Source organism: Triticum aestivum, chromosome 5B (genome assembly GCF_018294505.1).
Source record: "Triticum aestivum cultivar Chinese Spring chromosome 5B, IWGSC CS RefSeq v2.1, whole genome shotgun sequence".
In the NCBI taxonomy this organism is placed as follows: domain Eukaryota; kingdom Viridiplantae; phylum Streptophyta; class Magnoliopsida; order Poales; family Poaceae; genus Triticum; species Triticum aestivum.
This window is the reverse complement of record NC_057807.1, coordinates 410,194,739-410,222,717: the sequence shown is the minus strand read 5'-3', so window position 1 is coordinate 410,222,717 and position 27,979 is coordinate 410,194,739. Positions and strand designations below refer to the sequence as shown.

At 46.0% G+C, this 27,979-nt stretch overlaps 1 protein-coding gene across 1 annotated transcript; it reads left to right on the top strand.

Annotated features, from left to right (window-relative positions):
* Positions 1-23,733: 23,733 nt before the first annotated feature.
* Positions 23,734-27,594, top strand: LOC123112153 (uncharacterized). The gene is made up of 2 exons (XM_044533078.1): positions 23,734-25,027; positions 27,245-27,594. Exons 1-2 carry the CDS (start codon positions 23,813-23,815, stop codon positions 27,356-27,358), a joined length of 1,329 nt encoding a protein of 442 aa, XP_044389013.1. The 5' UTR covers positions 23,734-23,812; the 3' UTR covers positions 27,359-27,594.
* Positions 27,595-27,979: the final 385 nt, after the last annotated feature.

The window sequence follows — 27,979 nt, the reverse complement described above, 5'->3', positions numbered from 1 at the left end:
TCGCCAGTGTATTCGCACATTAAGCCGGGACGACGGCTTAATGGAAAGATCCTCCAGGAGACCCAGCACCGAACAAGGTCGATGCCAGCTAAACCATTAGACATGAAGGCTCTGAGCTTAGAAAATGTGGGTGCATACTTGGCCCACTCCTTCGTGCTGATCCGTGGGGGGAGTGGATGTGTGTTGCTAAGCCGGTGGTCGTGGTAACCCGAAGAGGATTTTCATCTGATGGAGATATGTTTTGACAGTAGAACCAAGTTTGGTCCCAATCCTTGGGGTGACTCGGTGTCTTGGCGTAAGGAAAGTTGGCTTCTTTCCTCTTCTGAATTGAAACTACACTGAGTTCCAAGCTGGGCCCGTTAGTGAACTATGTCCGACGGTTTAAGTAGTAAAACTCTCTAAACAATTCAACTGTGGGCTCCTCTTGAAGATAAGCTTCACAGAATACTTGGAAGTTGCGAATATTGGACACAGAGTTGGGTCAATATCTTGAGGGTGAAGTTGGAAAAAATGAAGTACATCGCGGAAAAACTTTGAGCCCGGAGGGCTGAACCCCCGGATCATGTGGTCAGTGAAAATAATCACTTCTCCGTCCTTGGGCTTAGAAGGATTTTCTTCGCTAGGGACCCTTTAGTGTATGTCCTCTTTCTTGGCTAGGGTGCCAGTTGCAACGAAGTTGTTCAGGTCTTCTTCAGTGACCCGGGATGGGACCCGGTTGCAGGCAGTGTATGTCTTAGTCATTTTTGATGATCTGAAAGGAAGACTATGCCGGTTTAAGATTATATGGTTAAGCCGGCTGTTGGTTTAAAGGCAAATAATGATGAAGCATGCATGCGAAGGTGTTCGACGAGAGGATGGGATTGAAGTTATAAACGTGAGCTATTGGCGGGTTAAGAGGGGACTAATGGTATCTGGCGTGTTATAGTTTATGAGCTAAGCCGCCCACACAGTTATTGATTTACAGATCTGAGAGTGGAAAATTGATAAGTGTTGGAAAAACATATTGATGCTATGATTTTGGATCTATGATACTTCAAATAATGGAAAATATCTAAACCTAAGTGGCAGCAGTTGAGCAGTTCATGTGTCGAGATTGGATTTCTCACGCATCGGAGATGCTCTATATCAAAAATGAGTACTACAACTACCACCACGCAGGAGGAGTATAAAGTTTGGATTAAAATCTCAAAAATATAGTGAAGAACGAGGAAAGGCGGAGATGAACTACAACGAACTTGTGGAAACCCTAATGGGATCTACGATGAGAGGAAAGTGGAAAACTCACTGAACTTTCATTTCTCACGTCCTAATACTGCTTTATCTGTACTACTACCTGATGAAATTGGTCTGATGATATTGATGTCATATTCTTCATTAATGAAGTATATGAGTTCGTAAGTTGCACTAATTCATCTGCAGGATGATCAACCCAAAGCCAGTGAGTGGATCCTCGATAGTGGATGTACGAATCACATGACTGGTGACAAGAATTTGTTGATGGATGCTCCCTTATCACCATCGCATCTGAAGCATATCATCTTTGCTGACAAAGGCAAAAGTCAGGTATTGGGTCTAGGTAAGGTTGCGATCTCAAAGGATCGACACATGGACAAAGTCATGCTTGTCGAGTCCTTAGGATACAACCTCATGTCTGTCTCAACGCTTTGTGATCTTGATATGGTTGTTGTCTTTGGCAAATATCGTTGTGTTGTGATCTTGGAAGCTGACAATTCCAAAGTCTTCGAAGGCTTTAGGAGAGGAGACTTGTACATTGTTGATTTCTCTACAGGACCACAACCGGTCGTATGCCTTCTTGCATAAGCTTAAGAAGGCTGGCTATGGCATCGACGACTTGGTCATGCTGGCATGAGGAATCTGCACACGCTTGCGAAGAAGAAGCATGTCATTGGCATTGAGAATGTCAAATTCCTCAAGGATCATTTATGCGGAGCCTGTGAAGCTGGAAAGATGACCAAGGCCAAACATCCAGCGAAGACTATCATGACTACCACTCGACCATTTGAATTGCTTCACATGGATATCTTTGGTCCTAATCATTATTCTGCTATTTTAAATGATGCGACTCAATATGGCTTTTTTATTGTTGATGATTATTCTCGTTACACATGGGTGCACATTGTCACTTACAAACATGAAGTGCAGGAAGTCTTCAAACGATTTTCCTCGAGGGCTTCAACCAACTTTGGTGTGAAGATCAAGCACATCAGAACTGGCAATGGGACTGAGTTCAAGAATTTCAGTCTTGATGGCTATCTTGATGAACTTGTTATTACTCATGAGTTATCTGCTCCTTATACTCCTCAGCAGAATGGCGTCGTGGAGCGCAAGAACAGAACTCTTGCTGAGATGACTCGCACTATGCTTGATGATTACAAGACGCCTCGTTGCTTTTGGATTGATGCAATTGATATTGCATGCCATGTCATCAACAGAGTGTATCTTCGCAAATTCTTCAAGAAGACTGCTTATGAACTCCTCACTGACAAAAAGCCCAATGTGAGTTATTTCAAAGTCTTCGGTGCTAAATGTTGGATTAGCGATCCTCATCACAGTTCTAAATTTTCACCGAAAGCACATGAAGGTTTTATGCTTGGTTACGGAAAGGACTCGCACACCTACAGAGTCTTCAACATTGTTCTTCACAAAGTTGTTGAAACTGTAGATGTGTGGTTCGATGAAACTAATGGCTCACAAAGAGAGCACCTACCTTCTGTGATAGATGAACCAGCACCTGAGGAATAAGGCACGGCTTGTAGCTCAAGGCTACACACAGGTTGAAGGAATTGATTTCGATGAAACTTTTACACCTGTTGCTAGACTTGAGGCTATTCGCATATTACTTTCTTACGCTAACCATCACAATATCACTTTATATAAAATGGATGTGAAAAGTGCATTCCTCAATGGTAAGCTTGAGGAAGAAGTATATGTTGCTCAACCCCCATGTTTTGAAGATCCAAAACATCCTGACAAAGTCTTCAGACTCAATAAGGCCCTGTATGGCCTCAAGCAGGCCCCTCAGGCGTGGTATGATACTTTGAAGGAATTCCTCATGAAGAAAGGCTTCAAACCTGATTCACTCGACCCAACTCTTTTCACTAAGTCTTATGATGATGAATTGTTTGTGTGCCAAATATATGTTGATGATATTATCTTTGGTTGTACTGACCAATGTTATAGTGATGAATTTGCCTATATGTTGAGTGAAGAATATGAAATGTCTATGATGGGAGAATTGAAGTTCTTTTTAGGTCTTCAAATTCGTCAACAACGCAATGGAATATTCATATCTCAGGAGAAATACCTCAAAGATGTATTGAGGAAATTCGGCATGCAAGATTGCAAAGGGGTCAAAATTCCAATGCCCACAAGTGGCCATCTATGCACTGATGAAAATGGTATCGACTTCGATCAAAAGGTATACCGCTCCATGATTGGCTCTTTATTGTATTTATGTGCATCTAGGCCAGATATTATGCTTAGTGTTTGCATGTGTGCCCGATTTTAAGCTACACCGAAGGAATCACACCATAAGGCTGTGAAGCATATTCTTCAATATCTAGCTCACACACAAACACTTGGATTATGGTTCCCCAAGGGCTCGAATTTTGATCTCATTGGATATTCAGACTCTGACTATGCTGGTGATCGTGTGGACCGCAAGTCAACATCTTGCACATGCCATTTCCTCGGACGATCTTTGGTCTGTTGGTCCTCGAAGAAACAGAACTGTGTATCACTATCTACAGCTAAAGCTGAGTACATTGCTATTGGGTGTTGCTGTGCTCAATTGCTATGGATGAAGCAAACTCTCAAGGACTACGGCGTCAACATGAAGAATGTGCCTCTCTACTGTGACAATGAGAGTGCAATCAAGATTGCTCACAACCCAGTTCAGCACTCGAAGACAAAGCACATCCAGATTCGTCATCATTTTCTTCGTGATCACGTGTGGAAGGGCGACATCTCTATTGAGCATGTACAGACTGAAGAACAGCTAGCCGATATCTTCACTAAGCCCTTGGATTAGAAGAGATTTAGCAAGTTGAGGTGTGAGCTAAATATCCTAGAATCTTTGAATGTTCTTTGAAAAGGACACTCATCCTAACACTTATGCAAAATTGATGACTTTGATGCGCAACACACAAAGTAACGTTTTTCTTCAATCAATGAAGACTAACCCTCTAAGTGTGAAGAAATTAACGAAGAAATTAATTCTAAGAGACCTATGATAATTGTATGCAGTGCCTGAAATCAGCTTTCTTATACGGTGGGTTACGCCACCACCAAAAGTTGAAAATCTTCAATTTGAGTTTTTCCTCAGTTTTTTGAAATTCCTCAGTTGTTCAAATTCTTCAAATTTGCATTGTCTTCACTCTTTCCTTCGTTTTTCTTCATTGTATGTATATATATATATATATATATATATATATATATATATATATGAGTTTATGTCCTCTACAACATTCACTTATTGCTATTTCTTCAAGTTGATTTACTCTACTAAGTGAATGTGATCCGACCCTTCCCCCTCTATGCTAAACTCAACCTAATCTATTCACAAATTCTTCATGTGTGTTCTATTTGAAACTCGTTCAAAATCTTCACTGTGTCCTTGTCAGCTGAAGAATTTGTGAACGGAACTTTTAACTTATCTTATCTAAGTTTTTGGCTTTGCCGCTTAAACAATTCCGCATCCCATGATAATACTTATCTTTTCACTCACGATCGCCACCTCACAGTACGTGGGTGACACATGCCAAGCGAATAAGAAGGATCAGGGGCACATTCGTCTAATTTCCTCGGGCGTACAGTTTTTCACTCTGACTATAAATACCCCCTCCCCTTCCTCACTTCGTTTTTACTCCGCTCGTTATCACTCCCGCTCAAGCTTCTCAAACCCTAGCGCCGCCGCTACTTCATCGTCGCCGGTGAGGAAGAGCTTCACTGCCTCGACCTTGTCGCCGCCGTACTCGCGCCGGCTGCGGATTTCTTCACTCCGCCGCTGCCGTAGCTATCTTCCTCTGCCGAGTTAGGGCATGGAAGATCTGAACTGACGAACTTCACATCTACACTTCCCAGTTCCTCGTGTTCTTCATCAAAGGGTAATTAAAAGTCACTTTTACTACCCTCTTTGATTCAAATGTTTTCTTAAAAATCCTCAAAGGTGTTTATTCTTCAAATCTTCACACACTGAACACCTCACATGTCATCTGCTCTTGATTCGTTTCTCTAAGCAATAATTTTTCTTCAAGATTCCTCAATTGTGTGGATTCTCGATCCATACAACTCTGGAACCTAAGAAAATGAATGCTTAGTGCTCATCTGGTCTAATTCCTCAAACTTATTAAAAAAACCTTCTGAGAACGCATATGACCTCTCCAAATTCCTCGCAACTATACTCTGTTCACAGGTACTCATGTCTGCTGCTGAATCACTAGGTTCTCATCAACTTAACTCATTTGCAGCGTCCCTCAAAGAAAAGTTGCATACTTCTTCAGAAAATTCCATTGTTCATATTCCTCAGTTGAAGAAAATGGCTGATGGAAAGAAGCCACAAAAGGGTGGAAAGAGGCCCGAGGTCAATACTGCTTTTGAAATCCCCGATGACATATACAAGGATTATTGCACTCCTGATGAAAGCCAAATTTGGCAAGGAGGACAAAAATCAGCGCAAGGTGCGCATACAAAGGATAGAGAGGAGATGGGCACGGGAATGGAGGGAGTACAGATATGTTACTCCCAAGTATATGAAGAAATTCACTCTAAACCCTCCATGCCCAAGACTTCCTTTGAGACCTGACCAACTGGCTGATCCCACCAGCCTCAAGCGCGGTGAGGATTATCCTGATGAATGGGCAAAGCGCCAGGCCAAACTATCCAAATAGGCATGAGAAGCAGTGAGGAAATTTAATGAAGACTCTGATGCTGCTGCTTCTGCCATTGAGGCGTCTGCAAGCAAGCCAAGGAAGGCCATGCCTAAGAAGCCTGCTCACAAGCCAAGTGCTTCAACCTCAATGCCCTCATGGCCAAGCTCCTCAGCAATGCCCTCACAGCCAGATTCTTCAATGCCCTCACGGCAAATTCCTCAATCTACTCCTCCTTCAAAGTCTCCAGCTCCTCCGTCAAAGTCCTTAGCTGCTCCATCAAAATCGTCTGCACCTGTGCATCTCGCCACGTGCCAAAGGACTACATGCTTCTCAATTGCCTCAGGAGCATCTGCAAGTTCCTCTGGTGCACCAAATTCTTCAACTGGCCCCTCTCTGCTGAAGAAAAAGGCCACTGCTGGACAAGGCCCTCGACCAAGTCCTCACAAGAAGCAGGTCGCTTTTCAAGTGCCATCTGATGATGATGAGGCTGATGATGAAGAACTCGCCAAAATCATCAGAGACAGGCAGGTCAAGGCTACTAGAGCCAAAGGCAGCAATGTGCCAATGTTACTGGATCCAAAGTTGATCCTAGACTTCATTGATCTACGGCACAAGGACCCAAACAAGCCTTTGCCGGAGATGAACCTCACTCCTGGTCAAAGTCATGTCTTGACTGCTTTCATTGGAGAAGAAAAATGGAAGTATGACCAAGCAAGGTCATTGAAGAAAGCGCAATACAAGAAGCAACGCTACCTAAAGGACAACGTCCTCAATCTTTCGCCTGAGCAGCTTATTGCATTGCAAGCTGAAATCAAGAAGCTCAGTGAAGAATTTGAAGCCTACAAGGCTGACTGGAAGGGCGCCAAGGTCCGATTCGTCAACCTGACGAAGACTTTCACTTCAAGTGTTGCTGCTCCTGTGCACATTGAAGTCCCTCCTGCTAAAGCATCTGTTCAACCTACTGAAGAACATGCCAGCACCGCTGATGACAATCAGGCTGCTGAAGAAAATGAGAGTACCAGGGCTGATGACTGCATTCCAGCCGCTGATGAAATTGCCAGGGCCTCCACTAGTGGAGCGCCTGAAGAAAATGAAGAAGTCAGGGCAACTACATCAGTTGTGCCTGAAGAAAATGAACCAAATCCCTCTGCTCCTCCTGCACCAACACCAACGCCAACTCCAATCCTTCCATCTGCATCAGATGTGAAGAAGACCAAGGCTGCAGAGCATGCAGCAATGAAGAAAAGGAAGGCATTAGCTTCATCAGATTCTTCAGCTCTGAAAAAGATGAAGCCTTTGACGAGCTCATTTGACAACCCAATTGATGTCGTTCCTGTCTCATCCATGCCAACAAAGGACCTTGTTCCTTTTGGTGAAGAATATGAGATTCCTAGTGAATCAGATGAAGACATTCCCTCTGCTGCTTCATCAGAGCAGTTGGATGAAGAAATTGAAGTGGAACCAATCCCTTTAACACCAGTGGTATCCTCGCCTATGCCTCAGTTTACTGCTGAAGAGGCCGGCATTGAAGAAATGACAGATGAAGATGTGGACATTCGCTGTACCACACCCATGATGAATGATGACTTTTGGGAGAGTCAGCATCCCAACTCTCCATTGTTCACCCCACTTCAACAAATTCCTCAGTCCCTTGTTGCTACTGAAGTACAAATGGAATCTGAAGAACCTCATGCAACCCCATCTGTCCATGAAGAAATTCCAACCACTAGTGCTGAAGAAAATGTCAATGAAGAATTGATGACCCAGGCTGCAACTGAAGAAGAGCCTGAAATTCCTCGGCCTGTGGAACCTGAGATTGCGATTCCTGAGGTGGTGATGCAATTGACCGATACTCCTCACCCCACGCCAAAGAATCCCTTCTCAAAGAAGCAGAAATTCAAGGCTGATGATTTCTTCGGCGAGCATGTTTTCTTCACTGAATTCAACCCATATGACTCTGCTCATCTTAGAAGGAAGCGCTTCTGGACTGCCAGCCAGGCCAACTTCTATTCTTCACTGCTTTTCAACAAAGACAAAGTCTTCGACCACGCGCATATTCCTCACGTGGATATGGAATCAATGCCTTACTTCTCTCCAGTCCTCAGAATGACTCACGATGCAGGACTGCTCAACTTTTGCACTGACATTATTGATTGGAATGAAGAGCTTATTCTTCAGTTCTACGCAACGCTGCACATCACAGGTGATGCTGATGATATCAACACTTGGGTGTTGGACTGGATGACTGAGAATACTCATTATAAGGCACCAGCCTCTTAATTACTTCATGCCCTACCAATCAGTCCTCCACCTGAAGGTGCTCGTTGTCTGTACCAAGAACCTAAACTTACTGCTCATTACATGGAAGTGCTAATGAAGCCTCTGAAACCCGGTCAAGCCCCAAGGACCGAATTCCTCGTGAAGGACTTGTTGTATGTGCCATGAACAGTCTATCGTATTCTGACGAACACTTTGAGTCCTATCAAAGGCCACGACTCATCTGATGAGGACATTGTTGGCATCATGAAGAATCTGCTATTCAACATCATGCATGGCATTCCTGTCAATTATCATGATTTCTTCATGAGGACTCTGGCAAATGTTGCACAATCTCCATTTGAGTTGAAGACTTATGCTCCTTTGATTATGAGATTCATCTGAATAAGGTCTTCACTCAACTACAAGGCTGATACACTCAACCATGGCAGCTACTTTCCCCCTATTGAAGTCCTCAAGTGGACATTTTCCTCAGCCGATGAAAAGGACAAGGCCACGACTATTGTTAATGAAGGCATTCGTCCATTGGATGGTCAGTTTCGCAAAGTTGCATCTTATTCCACCAATGATGACTCTGCCACTCATGATTCTGCTGCCAATGCTCCCAAGTCAACTCCTCAAGCCACTGCTCCTCATGTGATGACTGACTATGAGCTGCTTCTTAGTCTTCACCAGAAGGTGGATCGAAACCACAAATGGGTTAAGCGTTAGTTTGGTTCTATTCTTCACAACATGACTTCTACACATAATGCAGTGAAGAAAAACCATTACTACCTCCATGAAGTCTTCGATCGCACCTAGGCTATTTTGTCACATCTATATGATGAAGAAGATCTAAAGCAAATGGGCTTCAAGGACGAATTTGATTGGTCTGCTCCTCCACCGAAGAAATACAAGAGGGTCAAGGTCCCTCCTTTGGTAGCCAGTTCATATTCTTCATCACGTGACACGGACGAGTATGAAGACTTGGATGACACTGCAGCAGGCCCTACAACAACACAAGACCCCAACAATGCTAGCGCTCCTTCATCGTCATGATATTCTTCAGGGGTGTTAGTCCTCATTTTCAACCCTTTTGGTCATTCGATGACAAAGGGGGAGAAATTTGAGTTAGTCTTCAAGCGGGTCTATCTTATATGGGTGTTTTTTTGCTAAGTTACAACTCTCGTTCTTTTGATGACTTTGCTGGATCGAGTTGTAATCTTAAACTCTATGGTGGCCTGATACTTTTGTTGAGTTCTTCTGCATGCTTATTCCTCATTAATGTTAATGCACGCATGCTGAATTACATCGGTCACCATATTTCATCATGCATTTCAAATTCTTCATATTATATGTCAAATGCGTGTATGAATTACAATATATAGGGGAAGATCTCCATGATTTTACTCTTCAAGTGTGCATTGCTTCAAAATCAAATTCCTCAACATGCACATCCTCGGGGGGAGTTCTTCTATATCTTGTAATCAAATTCCTCAACATCAGTATTTACACTTCATATGGTCATCCCCATTGAAAACTTAACCTATATTGTCATCAATCACCAAAAGGGGGGAGATTGTAAGTTCATCTAGTGCCCCTTAGTGATTTTGGTGTATTGAAGACTTATAGGTTAAGGGACTGGTGCGTTTGTGAGTGTACACAGGTCTATAAGTCTATGAGGAGTTTGATATTTACAGAGAAAGTCGACCCCTAAAAATGAAGTTCTTCGACTGAAGACTTTGGATTTCTGAAGACTTTCTGAAGACTTTGAAAGTGAAGAAATTGGTGTGACCTTGAAGACTTGGAATTCATTCGAGGAACATGAAGCATGAAGACTTTTGTTTTCGTAGTTTCATTTTCTCTTTCTTGAGTCATAGGAAACACTGTACTATTAAAGGGGGTCGAGGAAATACTAAGGAAAAATTTCCATGTGATGCTCAACTCAAAATCCTACACCTACCAATCCCTTCGAGTGAAGCCATTGGAAATCTCATACAGTTCAGTCATATTCTTCAATGGCAGAGACGAATTTCTTCTGGTCTCTGAGGAATTTGTTCTGACTGAGGAGTTAGGAATTCGCCAGTGCGGATTGCCTACATAGTGAGGAACATGATAACCCTGAGGAATTTGAGAGTCAAAATTCTAACCATTGTTGTACGTGCCAGCTGTCCCAAAATATCTACCCACCTAACGGTCATATCATTGAAGGGCATTTATGTCTTATCATGTTGGGCTGCTCCCCGGCTATAAATAGCCGCCCCCTACAACCACTATCTGGTTGGCTGCTCCGAGAGAAACTGACACTTGTCATTTGAGAGCATCCCATCCTCCGAGGACTTTGAGCGAAAATCATCAAGTGAGGAAAACCCAAAACACAAACCCAAACACCTTCAAACCCCAAGTGATTGAGCATCACTGAAGAGATTGATCCTGTGTGGATCTGATGCTTGTTTCCTTTGAAGACTGTGCTTCTTCCAGACGGTTAGGCATCAAGGTCTAGAGCATCCAAGAGGAATTGTGGATCGCCGAGTGACCGAGTTTGTGAAGGTTCGGAATTCACCTGAAGACTTACCACGAGTGATTGGGCGAGGTCTGTGTGACTTTAGCTCAAGGAGAATATGGTGAGGACTGTGTGTCCGGGACTGTGTGTCCTTTGGTTTAAATACCTAGCCGCTCCAACCAGATGTACAACTGAGACAACAGTTGGAACTGGTCTACCAAATCATTGTCTTCACCAAGCTTACTGGTTCTATTTCCTCAACTCTTTTATTTACTCATTTCACTTGTTGTGTGCTTGTTCATATCTGTTTGAAGACTTTGACTAAAGACTTTCTCAATTTCCTCAGTTCAATTTCTTCAGTCTGTCCATCTTCATCCTATGTTATCCTATGTTTACGCTTTCTGTACTATGTGCTTGTCTTCATTTCATCATGATGACTATGCTTGTGTTCTGTTACTTTTACTTCTGAGTACTTATTCCACTGCAAGTAGTTCTTCGCTAAGGAATTTCCTCACCAGCAAATTCCTCAGTGAAGAATTCATAAAAATCGCCTATTCACCCCCCCCCCTCTAGTCGATATAACGCACTTTCACCCTCCTGCTGGTGCATCCTTTTCTTCTTCTTCTTCTTCTTCTTCTTCTTCTTCTTCTTCTTATTCTTCTTCTTCTTCTTCTTCTTCTTCTTCTTCTTCTTCTTGTTCTCATTTTCTGTGGGAGACGGCTTCGCAACAAGCTCTTTGGACCTTGCAGCTATCTCGAAACTCACACGGGCATCGAGGGTAGCATATTTTATCCGCTCGTATGTCAAGGGATAATTCTCCCATCGAGACGACCTTAATTCCACCGTCTCGTCACCCTTCTAAAGATTTGTACCGAGCCCAAATTTGCTACGTCGAATAGGGATGGTGTTTATTTATCACAATCTTCTACATGGATTTTGATTCTGGTTTGTAGGTCAGCGATGCTTTTCAAATCAAGGTTGTACGGCTCCAGCTTCTGTTTGTCCCCTTCGATGGCTGTCCCACAAAAGTATACATCCTCCCGAGATAAGAAATCATGAAGCTCACCTGGTATGGAGGGCGAGTGTATGATGTGGTACACCAAAACATCATCTTCGAGCACAACTGAAGGACGGTGGTGTGTTGGATCTTCCCAGTGGCACACTCCATGTACTCTGTGTCGAGACCGATGACCCTCGTCTCTACCTTTTCGAGGGAGTTGGATACATTGTTGATCCATTGCCGAACAACCCTTGGGTGGACGGTGACGGTGGCAACTATGCTCAACGAGCCTTCGACGAGGACATGTTGGACGCTAAAAACCTGCATCTCGATCTCTTTCGCCATTTGGAACCGCTGAAATGGAGGGCTATGGTTTGGAGAATTAGGATTAGATGGCTAGTCTAACTGAAGTAGTAGATGATTATTTAAAGAGGTTAAAACAATGTGAACGCAGTGGGGTTTGGATGCAAATGAAGACGAAGGGGAGGTGAAGAAGCCGAGGAAAATTGGTTCTCGATGGAGAAGTAAATGGGAGGAGTGGCATGCAGGCAGTTGATTAGACGGCTAGGTAGACTAAGAGAAAAGGCTATGCAGGTAGACTAATGAGTCGTACCTATTCGTGTACGTGCCCATCCTTCCTGATAGGTGGGACCTATACAAACAGATAAAAAAATGTGTCATAGCTGGTTCATATGGATATTGGCGCGTCAGTGGGAGACACACTTTGCCATACTTTGCCATACAATGCTGCAACATTCTCTGGTTAAGGAATACTCCCTCCGTTTAGGTGTGTAAGTCACCTTATGAAAATCAGGTTTTCCCAAAACCTTTAGGCATGGAGCATTAACTTCCTGCTCTATCCCCTCCCAGCCTCGTTAGCCAGTGTTCTCTTCCTCTGCTGCCCCGTTCTACCTTTCCATTTTTCCTCTTCTCAAGTGTGAAACGATCTGCATGCTGTCCTTGATGCACCAGAACGACCACTGCATGCATCGCGGCAGGGCATTGATTGGGCCTGCTTGGAGAGCTGAAAAGGCATCCTTATAACTACATATTAATTGCTGATGTTGCTTCCATTTGTAACAGTGCCGTGGTTGGAAGTTTTGCTCGTCCCGGTGCTCTTTCTCGTCCAATCTACATCCACCTAGGTTGCACTCACCTAGACGGAGGGAGTACACGGTTATCCTCATCAAAGGCCCATCTTCGCGCTTCCGCATGCACAAGAATTTGGTTCTGCTCGCAATATGGATGATACCTGGATGATGAAGTGAACATGCATGATAGCACGGGAGACCTATTTCCGCTATACAATACTAGAGTACTCATGTTCCTACTACTACTACTACTACTACTACTACTACTACTACTACTACTAGTAGTAGTAGTAGTAGTAGTAGTAGTAGTAGTAGTAGTAGTAGTAGTAGTAGTAGTAGTAGTAGTAGTAGTAGTAGTAGTAGTAGTAGTAGTACAACTGTGGTACACTTGATGGTCAAAATACTATTCATCCGGTCCTCACAGTGAAGCGACAACACCCTGTGCATGACACTAGTCCAGTCGGCGTGTTCGGGTTACCAAAGTCAGCCTCACCCCGTGCACTATGCAGTCTGTCACCGCCGTTGTATAGCACATTAGCATGCCTCGCCTCGTCTCCCTCTCCCCTCCCATAGCACCACTCCATCTCCATCTCCATCTCACTATGCCCCCAAGTACCTCGCCTCGCTTGCCTCCCCCAGTACCACTATTCCCTCGCTAGCCGCTCCAGCACCGACAGCCTTCTCCCCCGTAAATCAAGCCCCCCAAAACCCCCACCTTCCAAACTCCACCATGGCCGAATGCGAACTGCGCAGCATCCATATGAGTCGTGATTAGAGCAATCTCCCCAGTGACATCCTAGACCTCTGTTGTTCGTGTATGGATATGTTGAGCGCCCTGCAGGTGGCTGCATGCTCGAGGGACATGCACACGGCCATCATCAAAGCGAGGCCTAAGTTTTTCAAGACACCCTTCTTGCTGCTATCTGGTCTTGCAAGATTGGATCACCATGATACGGAGGCGTACATGATGCCCCTCGACTTCAATATGATCTCCATTAGTCGAAACTTCTTTGCATGTATGTAGTGGGTCGCCGTACATCATTTTCCTCAACTTCGATCCGATCACCATCGCCCGAAACTTCTTGGCAGGTATGTACTGGGTCGGCATGAACTCCCACTGGATGGCTGCCTTCAGAGAAGATGGTAAAAAGTTGGTGCTCGTGAACTTCCAGACCTCCCATGAGATTATCCTTCCTCTGTTGGATTATATAGAGTTTTACCATCGCGGTCCAAGTCATCTAGATTACCACGTCAGTTGGACGGACCTTGTTTTGCAGAAGATTGTAATCTGCCAAGTGCCCACACGACATGCGAATTATGCAGACTTCAAGCTAATTGCCTTGTTCGACCGCGGACTCGCCTATCTTTACGCCGGTCCCTTCTTTAGCTGGAGACAACTCAGCTCGTAGTGGATCATCGTCAAAGCTGATACACACTTCTATGATGCTATTGAACACAATGGCAGCATCTACGCGATTGACAAAGTAGATGGCACCACGTATTGCTGGGACGGCGCGTGTAAGTTGTTTCCGTCTCATGTTAATGATGACGCCATGACACTGTTTGAACTTTTTGTGATGATTGGCATATCCCTGTTTGAGCAGAATTTGAGTAGAACTATGGCAATGTATTAGAGACGCCGTAAATCAGCTATATTTGGAATGAGTTATTCATGCGATTGTGACCATGTCATTACATCCAATTTGTACCCCTGAATAATCAAAGGGTTAGGAATATATGGATATTATCCTTATTTTACAGTAATTTATATACTACTACTAAATATGAGTGTGTGTCAATGGCCATGTTAGTTTCCTCATTTTCATGATGTAGAAACATGCACCACACTGTTGGTTTCATCTAACCATACATTAGGGAAGTAAATGTGCATATGGATTATGGAGAACTCTATATTTGTAAGTAGTGAAATCCCGCAATACTTACCATGTGTACATACCTATATTCGCCCTTCAGCAATCAATGGCTAGAATAATATCCTCACAAAAAATTTGCCCACAGAACACGAGTATATAACAATGCATGGTCTGTTAGTTACATTGAAGAATTTGTTTGTGAGGACAGAACATGATTACATAACATGCATGACATGGTAGTTTCCTGTGAAGAATAGATTGCAAGATAACATGAGTATAACCATGCATGGCACTTCTATATTTTCGAACCCATTATACATTTCCCTGTATTTTCCTCCCAGTTCCAACATGGACATATCAATGCTGTTTCTTGCATTATCCTACTCATACTCTGAACAATGCTGATCTTACATTAACAATGCATGTCCTTTTTCATATGATGCAGTGTCCCTACAGTTACTGCCCTTTGTAATCACACCACCTTTGCCAAAAACAGGGAAGCACAACTGGTTCCTCGCTCGACCAGACGATGGCAAAAGACTGATGATCATTCGGACACATGAGCCGGAAAAGTTATACTGCAAAAACCCCACTGTATACAAGCACTGTGAAATACGTGAGTATCCGGACAGTGGATGTTATGTCTATGAGCAGGATACCAGCTTGTTGGGGCCTTCGGGATTTTTTAATTGGAGGCGGGTAAACAGCCTTGGTTCACACTCTCTGTTTCTCGGACTCAATTATCCTATTAACCAGGAGATCACCGTTGGCAAGGACCTTGATGGCAGAGAGGCTCTGTTTGCTATGGAAAACTGTGTCTACACGGCGAGCCCTAGGAGTTCTGGAGCAAACTCCCCTGATTGTCAACGATACGCCTACAGCCAAAAGAAGGTGAGAATGACAAAGGCATCCGGATTAACTTTGATCCTTGGATGTCTCAATTACGACAGGCAGTGATGTGGTTCAAGCCTTCAGGTTGATAGGTAATTGGGTTGTTGCATCGAAAGGGTGGAGTACTGGTGTCTCCGGATCACTGGTCGCTGAAGCGGGGCTGCAAATTATGATGGTGTTGGATCATCTCTTCGAATGACTTTGTTGTCTTTGCTGCTGGTTCTGGATGGGTAGTTCCTTATTTTGTTATGCATATTCCTTGTCATTTGGTCATCCTCGTTTATGTCACTCTTACTATGTAATAGTTGCCTCTGTTTAGAATGCCATTCTCGTCTGGATCACGAGAGTCTGAGCGCTGCAGATGGGTGTGTTTTGGTGGTGTAGCGAGACTTCTTATGAACTATCATGTCTTGTTGTTTATGTTAGTAGTAGTCACTAGTTAGTGTTTGAATGTTGTATATATCGTTGTTTCGAACTGTTTATTGTCTTGAACTACTGGTGGGCTAAATGAGGGCATCACCATTCTCCATTGTTCAGAATATATCTCCTTTTTTCAAGTTATATAATTTGAGCTCCGTGTCTTTTTGATGATGTACACTTGTTTGGGCCAGTGAGGTGTCGTTGAATATGGGCCGAGTAGTAACGCAATGCCAAATAGGTCAATTATGACTCTCAGGCTCGGCTCCCAAAAGATCCTCAAAAAAAAGGCCAGGCTCTCCGAAAAAGAAAGAATAAGGACTCTTAGGCCAACATGTGGGTGCCACCGGTGTTTTCGTGCGCTTGCGCGCCGAGAGCATATTGGCGCGTGCTCGAAATTCATGCTACCTTTTCATCCCCAATCTCCCGCCCCTCCCCCACCTCTGGAATCTCGATTCCTACTCTAGTTCCCCCAAATACCCCTCCTATACTCCCTGTACTCAAGTGCACTATCATGTCAACGGTCAACGTGTATCTCTGAGCCGGAGATCCTAAGGTCCGTCCTGCCTGCTGTCGCTCAACAGTGGCATGGCGGCGCTTGACGACCAGTTTGCCAACAAAGTGCTGATGGTAACCATCAATGGTGACCGGCCTCCCGTCTCGCCGGATGACCTTGTCAAAGCTCTTGGCATTGCGCACGACATCCAAATAAGTGACTTGCTCGTCAAAGTATGTCCGCCACCGGCTGATTTCTTCGTCAAGTTCCGGACAACTTTTGACAGCAGTCGTGTGTTCGAATCTTCCCGGCGTTTGTCCTGCGATGGCACGCTGGTGAGCTTTGATCGGTGGCACCCAGGATGGGGCTCGGTGCCCTCTGAGCTTGAGTTTTTAACAAATCTTACCTTCCACGGCATGCCTCAACGTGCTTGGAACAACGAGTCCATGAATGAGCTTATCAACGACCTTGGGGGTGAGCTCGTAAGTATGTTTGTTCCTACAGATAGCTGGGCTCTGGCGGTTATGGCATGGATGAAGAAGCCGTCCACCATACCGAAGGTGATTGGTGTTGAGATACTGGTGCAGGAACCGGGATTGTACTATTCGTCGCCACCAAGGCCGTCGTGGACCATGTTAGGTATGTACCTATATCGAGTGTTCGTGCATGTCGAAGAAGTGGTCAATCCATCAATCGAAGTCCTACCGCTGCCGCTGGTGCCAGGGTCCGTCGACAACGTCCATTACAGGAGTCAACGTCAGACTTTCTCTGTGTTGCACATGGCCTACTCCATCGCGTGGCAGAGGCCACTTCTTCTTTGGGAGAAGAGGCAGGGCTGGCTGCCTGGATGTGCTCTAATTTGAGGTAACACCTGAATCTTGTCATATACTAGTTAAATCTGAGCTATTGGTGTGAAGCACTGATATGCCAGTACATTTGATTGTGACATGTTCTAATTTTGTACCTGAACTTTTTTTAGAAAGGGTTGTACGTCAACTTAATGTGCTAGCAGAACTTATTGTGTTGTCTGTCTGTTTTCTTTGCACAGCATTCAAGATATTTCCCCGTCATTGATAAAGACGATGAACCATTATGTACGACTTAGTTGGTTTCAACATAGCCCTACCTGTAGTGATCCACTGCTTCCATCCTGATTGTGCCGCCTGCGTGAAATTTTTGTATGCAAGTTCAGAGTGCTATGATGTTATATATGATTGTGTCAACTATATAAGTTTTTACTGAGCATCAACAATGCATATGGCTGAAAGATGTATTTACGAGCATTGACCGATGGGTCTCTCTCTCTCTCACACACACACGCACACACACGCACACACGCACAAGTGGGAGCTATTGAATTATTTATTTGCTCGTGACAACTTTTAATTAGGTTCCACTATAATCTAGCTTTTTTCTTAAGTTATTAATTGAGCTTAGTGACTTCAAAAAGTTGTATAGAAGCCTTGTTTGGGCCTTTCCGGCGTCGCTGAATGTGGGCTAAGTAGCCATGTTAGGTTGTACTGTACTATAAAGGCCTTCTTTTCAACATCAGCAATGCAACTGGGCTGACAGTTATACATAATATCCGGGTCAACTTGTTATATTCTCCGCCCCGCTGGGCTGCAAACTTTCCTAGGAGGTATGCATTAGGCTTAACAAGAAAATAGACTTTCAAAAATAATAAATGGGATGTAATTATAATAACTGGGTAGTAACTATGCACCAAACGTGTAATTAGTTTAAAAATATATTATTTTTGGAATTTGAAAATTTTAATTTCATTACTTGTTGTGCGCGCAATATTTCATTGGATTTTAACGTAATACAACTTTATTTTGAAATTATATTTAACCTGACTAGAAATTTCGGATCCCATCAAAATGTGGGAATTTTTTTGAATTCTGTTTTGAGCGGTTGTTTGAAATTATTAATCATTGTCCTAGCTAGAAGTTGGGCTGTACTTTTAACAAACTGTAAATGGGCTGTAATAAATTCCATTAGAATTAAAAAATGGGTTGTACATTCTTACAAATTGCAAATGGGCTATATGTTCTCTGCCAAATCTGAGTTGTGGGCCTACTAAGTTGACGCGTACCAAGGGCTTTGTCAACTTAGTCAATATAAATGATTCTAGCTGCAGTGACCGTACGATGTCCATCCAACGGCCGTAGTGCTTCTTCAACCTCTGGTCTTCTTGCTCCAGCTGCCCAAAGCAGTGCCGGTCGTGCCGCGTGCTCCTGCGTCCTGTGGCCGGCTGTGATGCCGCGGAGGCCTCACCGGCCCGTACTACTCCCATCGTTGGCCAGGCCATCCCTCTACTCACCCACACCCCCCTGTTATTCTGCGACGACAGCAGCCTCACACCGCAGCCAAACCAGTGAACCCTCGTACTCCTCTCCGCGCGGGCTTCCACTGCTGCGTCTTCCCCGGCTCCGCGTCATCCCCTTCTTAGGCCTCGCCGACGATCACCGCCCCGGTGCTCTCGACGCGGCGTGGTCAACGTGGTCAACGACCGACTTCCATCGGAAGAGTACTATATGTGGAGAGGCTGACAGCTGGGTCCACGGCGGCCGCAAGGAAGTGCCTCCTTATTATACGCGCAAAATAATTATTCCTTCACCTGACAGCAGGGACCCACCGGACGGGCCACCTTATTTCACGAAAAAATGTTTCCCCCTGACTACTGGGACCCACCAGCTACATATTCGCACGCAAGGAAGTGCGTCCGGGCAAAAAAACAATTCGCCCCCCTGACTGCTGGGACCCACCAGCTACATCTTCGCACGCAAGGAAGTGCCTGACAGTCGGGACCCACCTGGTCGAAGCGTACGTACCGTTGTCATTCTGGTCACGAACGTGTATGTACATACTGGTCAATGTAGAGGCGCACACGTGTCTTAGTAGAGGCGCGCACGTGTCGTAGTAGAGGCGCGCACGCAGCATGTACACGTACGTATAGTGGCCACTGTGCAAGAAAGAAAATACGGCCACATACGTACATACGGGCGGGGTCTGGAACGCCTACTCGCGCATACGTACGGCCAGGGCTCGTGTACAACTAGCTGGGTCGGAACGGAATGTGTCGTCGTGTTCATTGGGAGGGCTTGGACGAAACAGGCGATGGAAACGAAGCCTGGCATACCACAAAATGGAGGGAACGGTCTTGTGTTCGACCGACCACGTTCAAAACGGGATCCTGTTCATCGGGAGGGGTCTGGCGTACCACAAAACGGAGGAAACGGACCTCCTATATTCGAAACGGGGGTCCTGTTGATCGGGAGGGGTGTGGCGTACCGCAAAACGGATGAAACAGACTTGTGTTGGAGCGCTACGGTCGAAACGGGGGTCCTGTTCATTGGGAGAGATGTGGCGTACCGCAAAACAGGACTCCATGGAATACTGTTCATCTCCACCGTCGACCTCCTCCAGCCTCCACGGGCTACTGTTCATCCACCGTCGACCTCCTTCAGCCTCCACCTGCGACTGTTCATCCACGGGCTCCTGTTCATCCAGACTCCACCGCGCGCTACTCCATCGGCTACTGTTCACCCACCCCTCTCTGCAGGCTCCTGTTCAACCACCCCTCCATGGGCTACTGTTCATCCATCCCTCCACCGTCTACTGTTCATCCACCCCTCCACGGGGTCGTCCTGTTCATCCAGCCCTCCCACGGGGTCCTGTTCATCCAGCCCAAACCGGCTCGATCGATCGGGGTCATGTTCATCCAGAGGCAACGCCACGGGGTCCTATTCATCCACCCCCACCGCTCACTGTTCATCCACCCCCTCCCCCCGCAACGCTCACTGTTCATCCAGAGGCAGCATCGATCGGCTTCAGTTAGCAGCAGTAGCGAAGGAATCGCTCGATCGGGTTTAGTTAACAGCCATCGATCAATCGCTCGGGTTCAGTAACGTGTAGCCTGCAGTGCAATCGCTCGGGTTCAGTTAGAGCCCAACGCCTCGCTCGGGATCAGTTAGAGCCAACGCCTCGCACACACGCGCGTACGTGTATGAAGAAACGCGCATCGCTCGGCCCCCGACCACCCACCGTAACTGGGAACTCCCTGAAATTTTCCTCGCCCTCGCTTCTACCACGGTTTTTTTCTGTCATGGACGCCCAAAGAATGTCATGCAGCTGCGTCTCCGGCCCGCCCAGGACGAAAAGCCCATTTTTTGTCATGATTTTTTGTCACATAAGTAGGAGCCCACCACATCTATGATGATACCGAGTTTTGTCACAATTATCATCATAGAAGTGTCATAAGCATGACAGGAAAAAAATTTGTTCGGCCCAAAATGTCACGGATGTGTCTTTTTTTTGTAGTGATGGATCCTTCACTGTGACATCAACATATAACATGCTTGTCGCTACCAAGAACTGAAGAGAAGCATGGCTCGAGGAAGTTTCAGGTTCGTCCAACTCCAGGGCTGAGGAGGGGGCATGGAAAACCTTGTGGAAAACAGCAGTTCCAGGCAAAGTAAGGACGTTCTTATGGAGACTGTCTAAGCATTCACTTCCGACAAATGATGTTCGAGCTCATCGTCATATTGCTGATTCCCCTCAATGCGGACTCTGCGGAGTCCGGGATTCCTGGCGTCATTCACTCTTGAAGTGCACTTCGTCGAGAAGCGTTTGGGCCCTGTCTGATGAGGAGACGACACATAAAATCATAGCTATTTCGGAGCCTAAGGCGAAGTAGTGGTTGTTCACGCTCTTGGAATTGCTATCTCATGAAGAGTCCGTGATGGTGGCGATAACATTATGGTCCATATGGCATGCGAGGCGCAAGGCTATCCATGAAGCTATCTTCCAGAGTCCCCACACGACTCACGGTTTCATCACAAGGCTTATAGCTGACCTCGGCATTGTTAAGGAGAATGATCAAAAAGGAGCCGCAATAGTGGTGCCAAGCACTCGGGTGCACACACGGCCAAAGAAGCCACCAACAGGACACTGCAAGATACATGTGGATGCGGGAGTTCTGGGCAGAATAGAAGGTTCTACTACGGCTGTATGCAGGGATGAAGAAGGAAATTATCTGGGGAAGTTCAGCTCTAGTGATTGAGGGGATTACATACCCAGACTCCCTTGAAGCAATGGCATGTCGGGAGGCCTTGGCACTTGCAGAGGACTTGGGTGTCCAAAACTTTGTGGTTGCATCGGATTGCCAACAGGTGGTGGCAGACATCAACAAAAATGCTACGGGCCCATATGGGGCAATTGTTAATGAGATAACACTCAGAGCATCTTCATTTCATTGTACTTTTGTGCAGGGGCGGAGCTAGCATGTGGTCAATGGTGTCAAATGACACCAATGATTTTTCACTAGCCTACTTTAGAGGTAACAAGATACTCTTACAAATACGCAATGCTACCACTATACTTACAAATATGACACCAGCAATAATTTTTTCTGGCTTCGCCCCTGCTTTTGTGTTTGAGAGTCGTGCTGTCAATGTTGAAGCACATAGTTTAGCAAAATTTTCTTTTTCTAGAGGTCCGGGACGCCACGTTTGGTTTGGTACTCCCCACGATATCAGATGTATCCCACTCCAGGTGAACTTTCATGAATAAAGTTGGAGTTTAACCCTAAAAAAAGGGCGATGCTAGGCGCCGACGCACCGGCCGAACGCTTCGGCCGGTCCAACCCTAGCCGTCAGATCGGCCCGTCCCGATCCATTGGATCTTTATCCAATCGCGTCGTCTTCTTCCTCTCGCGAGCACGGACGGGAAAAGGAACCCCGTCTCGCCGGTCGCACACGTTTCCCCTCATCGCCACCCCCTCGCCTGCCCTCCTCGTCTCTGATCGCCGTCCGTCTTTGCCGGCCGCCCTGGTCGCCAATCCCAGCCCTCGGCGGCCGTCCTCGTCACCGGCTTCGCACATGCAACAGCCCACCCATGCGGTGGTAGCTTCCGTGGCAACTGTTGTAGCTCCGATGGCGAGGACCGGAGCTGACCGGCATGCTCACCGGTGTGCTCGCCGGCGCTCATCCCTCGCTTGCAACAAAAAAATCGAGCGCCCAGGAAGATGCCTAGTGCTGCAACCTATGACGAAAAAAGCTACAATCGGTGACGAAAAAAAGCTTCAACCAGCTATGGAAAAAGTTTCAACTCATATGAAGGAAAACTATGAACGACCAAAGAAAAGTTACAACTGGTGACAAAAAAGCTTCATCTGGCGACAAAAAAAGCTTCATCCGACAATGAAAAAAGCTTCAACTGTGAAGCTGTAAGCCATGGACGACAAACGAAAAAGCTACAACCGGCGGTTGCAAAAGCTACAACCGGCATTGAAAATGTCACATGGTCGTAGCAAAAGAAAATGTCGGTTCCAACACAAAAACAATGTAGCATATCCAACATGCCCACACCCGGCACCGCTCATGGCTTTCCCCCTCGCCGGTCGCCGGTTGAAGCTTTTCACACATACAATTGAAGCATTTCTGTTAGCGGTTGCAACTTTTCTGATTTGCATATTGTCTAGTTGTAGCTTTCTCTCTCAATGGTTGGAGCTTTTTCCAACTACAGTTGAAGCTTTTCTATCAATGGTTGTAGCTATTTTCTTTTTAGCAGCGCTTGGTCAAGGCTTTTTGTGTCGTTTCGGTTGAAACTTTTTTCATTGAAGGTTGTAGCATTTCATGTCAACGGTTGTAGCTTTCTGGCGATGGCACTGACAGCTTGTAGCTTTCTCAACATCCGATTGAAGCTTTCCATCAAGGGGGATGAAGCTTTTTTGTAAACGGTTGCAACATGAGGGGGTGCGACGATTTCTGCAGAAGCCTCTGGTGTTGCCCATCGCTGCCCGGCTCGTCGGCGGCGTGGCAGAAGCATGAGGCATGTGGGAGTTGCAACCGCTGGGAATAGGAATGGTCAACGGCCTTGCTGCATCCAATGGCGAACGGGGCTGTAAGCATGGCGGGGTGAGATCTACATCCATGGCCGCGCGGGGATTCGATCTTCCATGGCCGACGGCGAGCTCCTCAAGCGTTGTTGTGATGGAGACAGGAGATGCGGGCGTCGGCGTTGCGTGCTGCAACGATGGACGCAAGAGACGAGGATGGGGCAAGATCCGCGGAGCTGCAAGACGGAGATGAGGCGAGATCCGCGGGATAACGCAGGAGGACTAGTCAACTCGGGTCCATCACGCCACGTGGTTGCTCGCGAGTGGATCGCGCGTGCGCACGTGGACTGGACCGGCCGAAGCTTCCGCCGGCGCACCGTCTCCAAACATTTACCTAAAAAAAAGTGCTATGCTACGCTTAAAATAGCCCGGGCCATCGCAGACCGCTCGAAGTGTGCGTTTTGGTCGACAGTTTGCCGCAGCGAGCGACAGATAGGATTTTCCGCCCGGCCCTGCCCTGCCCGTGCGGCTCGCCTCTCGTCTCCAGGCGCCATGGCCTCCGAGCTAGGGCTACCGCCGCCGGCGAAAGGCCCACCGGCGACATTCACCACCATTTCCGCTATCAGCGACGACCTCCTCTGCGAGATCTTCCTCCTCCTTCCCTCCCTACCGAGCCTCGTCCGGGCCGCCCTCGCCTGCCGCACCTTCCTCAACGCCGTCCGCTCGTCCCCCGCCTTCCGCCGCCGCTTCCGGGCGCTCCACCCACCGCAGCTCCTTGGATTCTTCGGAGAACCCTGCCGCGCCCCCGTACCTCCCTTCGTCCCCCTCCGCAGCCGCTCCGACCCGGACCTCGCCGCCGCCGTCCGCGGCTCCGATTTCTTCCTCACCCGTCTCCCGGAAGACAGCGGCGACTCCACCCTCGGGTGGAAGCTACATAGCTTCCACGCCGGCTACGTCGTCCTCGCCAAAGATGCCACCCACCAGATCGCTGCCTACAACCCTGTCACGCAGGCGCTGCATCTGTTACCCCGGCCGCCCGAGGAGATCCTATTCTCCGACTCTCTTGAGGCCCACATTGTCTTCCCCGAAGAGGACCAGCGGGTGTTCCGTATGGTCTGTGTCCAACACCAGAGCACGCGCCAGCGGGCGCCGGCTTGCGTAGCTGTCTTCTCAACGGTGACAAGGGAGTGGCAGGTTTTCCCATGGGTGGAAACCCCGCCGCCACCGCCACACGACATTATCAAGTTTTACCCTGGCACGCAGCTGAATGGATTCGTTTACTGGAAGCACACGAGTCGACCCTATGTACTTGTTCTCAACACTGCGACAGTGCAATTCTCTAGACTGGATTTGCCGCCATTCTTGGGACAGATTAGCTCTACGCGATTCAGACTTGGTCAGACCAAGGATGGGATGCTATGTATGGTTGGCATAGATCTCTCTGATGCAGAGAGAGGAACGCTTCATGTTTGGCTTTGGAGAGCTGATGACGATGGTGTTCAGAAATGGGTTCTGGGAGATACTTTTCTGCTCACTACATTTATTGATGCCACTAAGGATGATCCCACAGTGTACATTGAGGCGGTTATCGATGGTTTTGTTTATTTGTCAACTAAGTATGATGAGTATACTGACGAACGTACTGGATCTCTGCTATCCCTCTGCCTGGAAACAGCAAAGCTAAGCAAGCTCTTTGGTGATAGTACGTATGTAAGCCCCGCACATCCCTACATCATGGCGTGGCCTCCTTCTTTGGTGTGCAACAAGGTGAGTCTATCCTGAAGATCCTGGTAAAGTCTGTAGAAGTTTGGTCCTTAGATTTATTTTATTTAAATTACTTGAGGGCATTGGATTATTGTAGTTGTGATAATCTGCGCTTTGAGTCAACTGTTTTTTATTAAAAAAAATGTTTGATTGCAAGTCTTGATACAGTAGAACACTATCATGTTTGATTTGGCAACTCCCTGGTAATCAAAGTCACTACATATGCTGCATAACTGACAACCGTGAGTGATTGTATAATCTGATAAGTGCTGACTTCGATAGTTTTAGGGAAAAGCGGAAAGAGAGTTCATGGGAAATGCATGAGGGAAGTTGTCGAGATCTTTCCTATGGCCAATTCTTTGCCAGTTGAAAACTAATCTCTTTGGACTGATCATACTGTATTTCTTCTCACGAGATGAGCTTTCTTACAAATGTGTTGGTACTTAAGTTTTTGGTGCTGTGGAAAGGTCATGTGTTGGTTTCATATACTTATATATCAAGGAAACAGTGGAGACATAAGCTACATCTAGCGAATGTAATCCAATGAACGTAACTAGCAGTATGTCTACTTAGCAAGAGGCTAAGCGGTGAAATTTTGCTATCTTTGGCTCTTTGTTGTGGATTGAGTTCCAGACCCTCCTTTATTCTCAGCTTGAATAGTCATCCATCCATCCTGGGTCATTTATTTCCTTTTGTATAGTTTTCCTTTTGAAACGGATTGCCATGGCACTGAAGTTGCAGAGAGTTTTTTAGTTTAGCAGCAACTGTATGGGGTATATTACATGGAGAAATAAGTTATTTGCATTGTTTTGCTTCGCTGTGTCTGCTTGCATACCTCAGGAACTAGTAAGATTTACTTGGTACTGATGAAAACATTAAGCATGCAAGCAAATCCAAGATTGGTGCATTTTATCTCCCTGAGTCAACTTAGCCTACTGTTGCAGCTAACTTAAGAATTGAGATTATAGCCTTGAGTTTTTTTGGAGGCTATCAACCTATTGATGTGGAGATACATGAAAATTAGTTAAAAAACCAGATGTTATTATTCATGATACTCATATAAGACTACTGGCTGTGATGCTGGTCAACTGGTCTCCTTTTTTCTTCTTGATGGACCATCAGCCATTCTAGTGTCCTCATGTGACCAAGTTTATATTATTGTTTTCTAGATGCAGTCAAGCTTCAATGGCAGGTCTTTCTTAGCTGGTATGTGATGTCTGAGTCTGACTAATAAACATTTATTATTATTCCTAAGGAAGCCGGTATATTGTGAGAGTCTGGCTTAATAGGAATGATAGAGTACTCATATCAACAAGGAATTCCTTCTTTTTTGGCAGCCCATTCGAAAAGAACTCCAAAGTTAAGCGTGCTTGGCTTGGAGCGATTCTATGATGAGTGACCGACCGGGAAGTTGGTCCCGGGTGTGCGCGAGTGAGGACAAAGTGTGCAGGAAAGACTAGTGTTGGTTTGTGGGGTCAGTCTAGATCCCGCCAGGCGTAACAGCCAGGAACGGATGGCTATGGCCGGGGTGTAGAGCTGACCCTTGCGGTTACACAGACATGTGCGGGTCAGGTGCGCGGACATGCAGCGCATGGCGCGTGTGGTCCGTTGTGGTACACGGCATGGCACATGTGCCGGACTAGACGCAGATACATGTGCCAAGAGGGAACATTCCTGATGGGCAGACGAGGACGTTGGTTCCTTTGGGTGGGGTTGTATGTGAGAGTCTGGCTTAACAGGAATGATAGACTACTCACATCAACAAGGAATTCCTTTCTTTACCAGGAGCCCATTCTAAAAGAACTCCAAAGTTAAGCGTGCTTGGCTTGGAGCGATTCTAGAATGGTTGACCGACCAAGAATTTGGTCCCTGGTGCGCACAAGTGAGGACAAAGTGCGCAGAAAAGACTAGTGTTAGTCTGTGGGGTCAGTCTAGATCCCGCCAGGCGTAACGGCCAGGAACCGGTGGCTATGGCCGGAGTGTTACATATATGATGCCTGAAGCAAGTGCATCATGTACTCCAAGCCTGATTGCTGCCTCACAGTGCAGTGTGATTCTCTTTGAATTTGTGGGTGAGTCCAAGCTGTTCACTGTGAGAAGATGGCACTGATGTAACAAATCTTATTTCATCTACTATCTAATCTGTAGCCTTGTGCGATTTGTCTATACAAGTACGTGAATCCTGTACTTACACTGAACTATCCTTTTATGTCTTATTAGGGGGATTCACAAACCATGGTTAGTGGAGAGAGTGTTGCGGATGCTGCTCCCGTGGGCATGAAAGAAACTTCCTCTGTTCATGCCTCAGCGTCGCCATCCTACAAATTTGATTAATGATGATGAAGCAAAAGTCACATAGGGTGTTTTACTTCGCATTCAGGATGATAAGAGCTCTTGCGAGCAAAATGACTACTGCTTATGATGCATAGCTGGCAACCCAACCTCTTTGTCATGAGCTTTTGCTTGAGTGGGTCGGTACTTCAGTTTTTGGGTGGTGTGAAATGGGCATGTGCTCGTGACATGCTTTTTTTTCTTTCCTTTTGTGAAATGGGACACGCTGTTTTTCCCCACTATAATTCTCAATTATCTTTTGCGTTTTTACATGAAACAGGTCATGATGCGTAGTTAGCCTTCTGAATCACTTGTCCATCAACCGATTATTGTGTTGGTTTCTGCATTCCATATGGTTGGGCATGACATGTAGGGCCTGCTGTGAGTTCATTCCTTCTCTACAACATACTTGCATTCATATTTGTTCATGGGCAAGTCATATTTGTCAGTAGCATTCATATTTGTTCATGGGCAAGTCATACTTGTCAGTAACTTCCATGTTTGTTCATGCGCTGCTTCGCTTCAAAGCCAGTTAAGGTTGCGTTTTGTCCATAACATTCAGATCAGGCCTCTTTGATTCAAAACCAATTCCTAGGAGGAATTTTCAAGCTTAATAATGTGGCG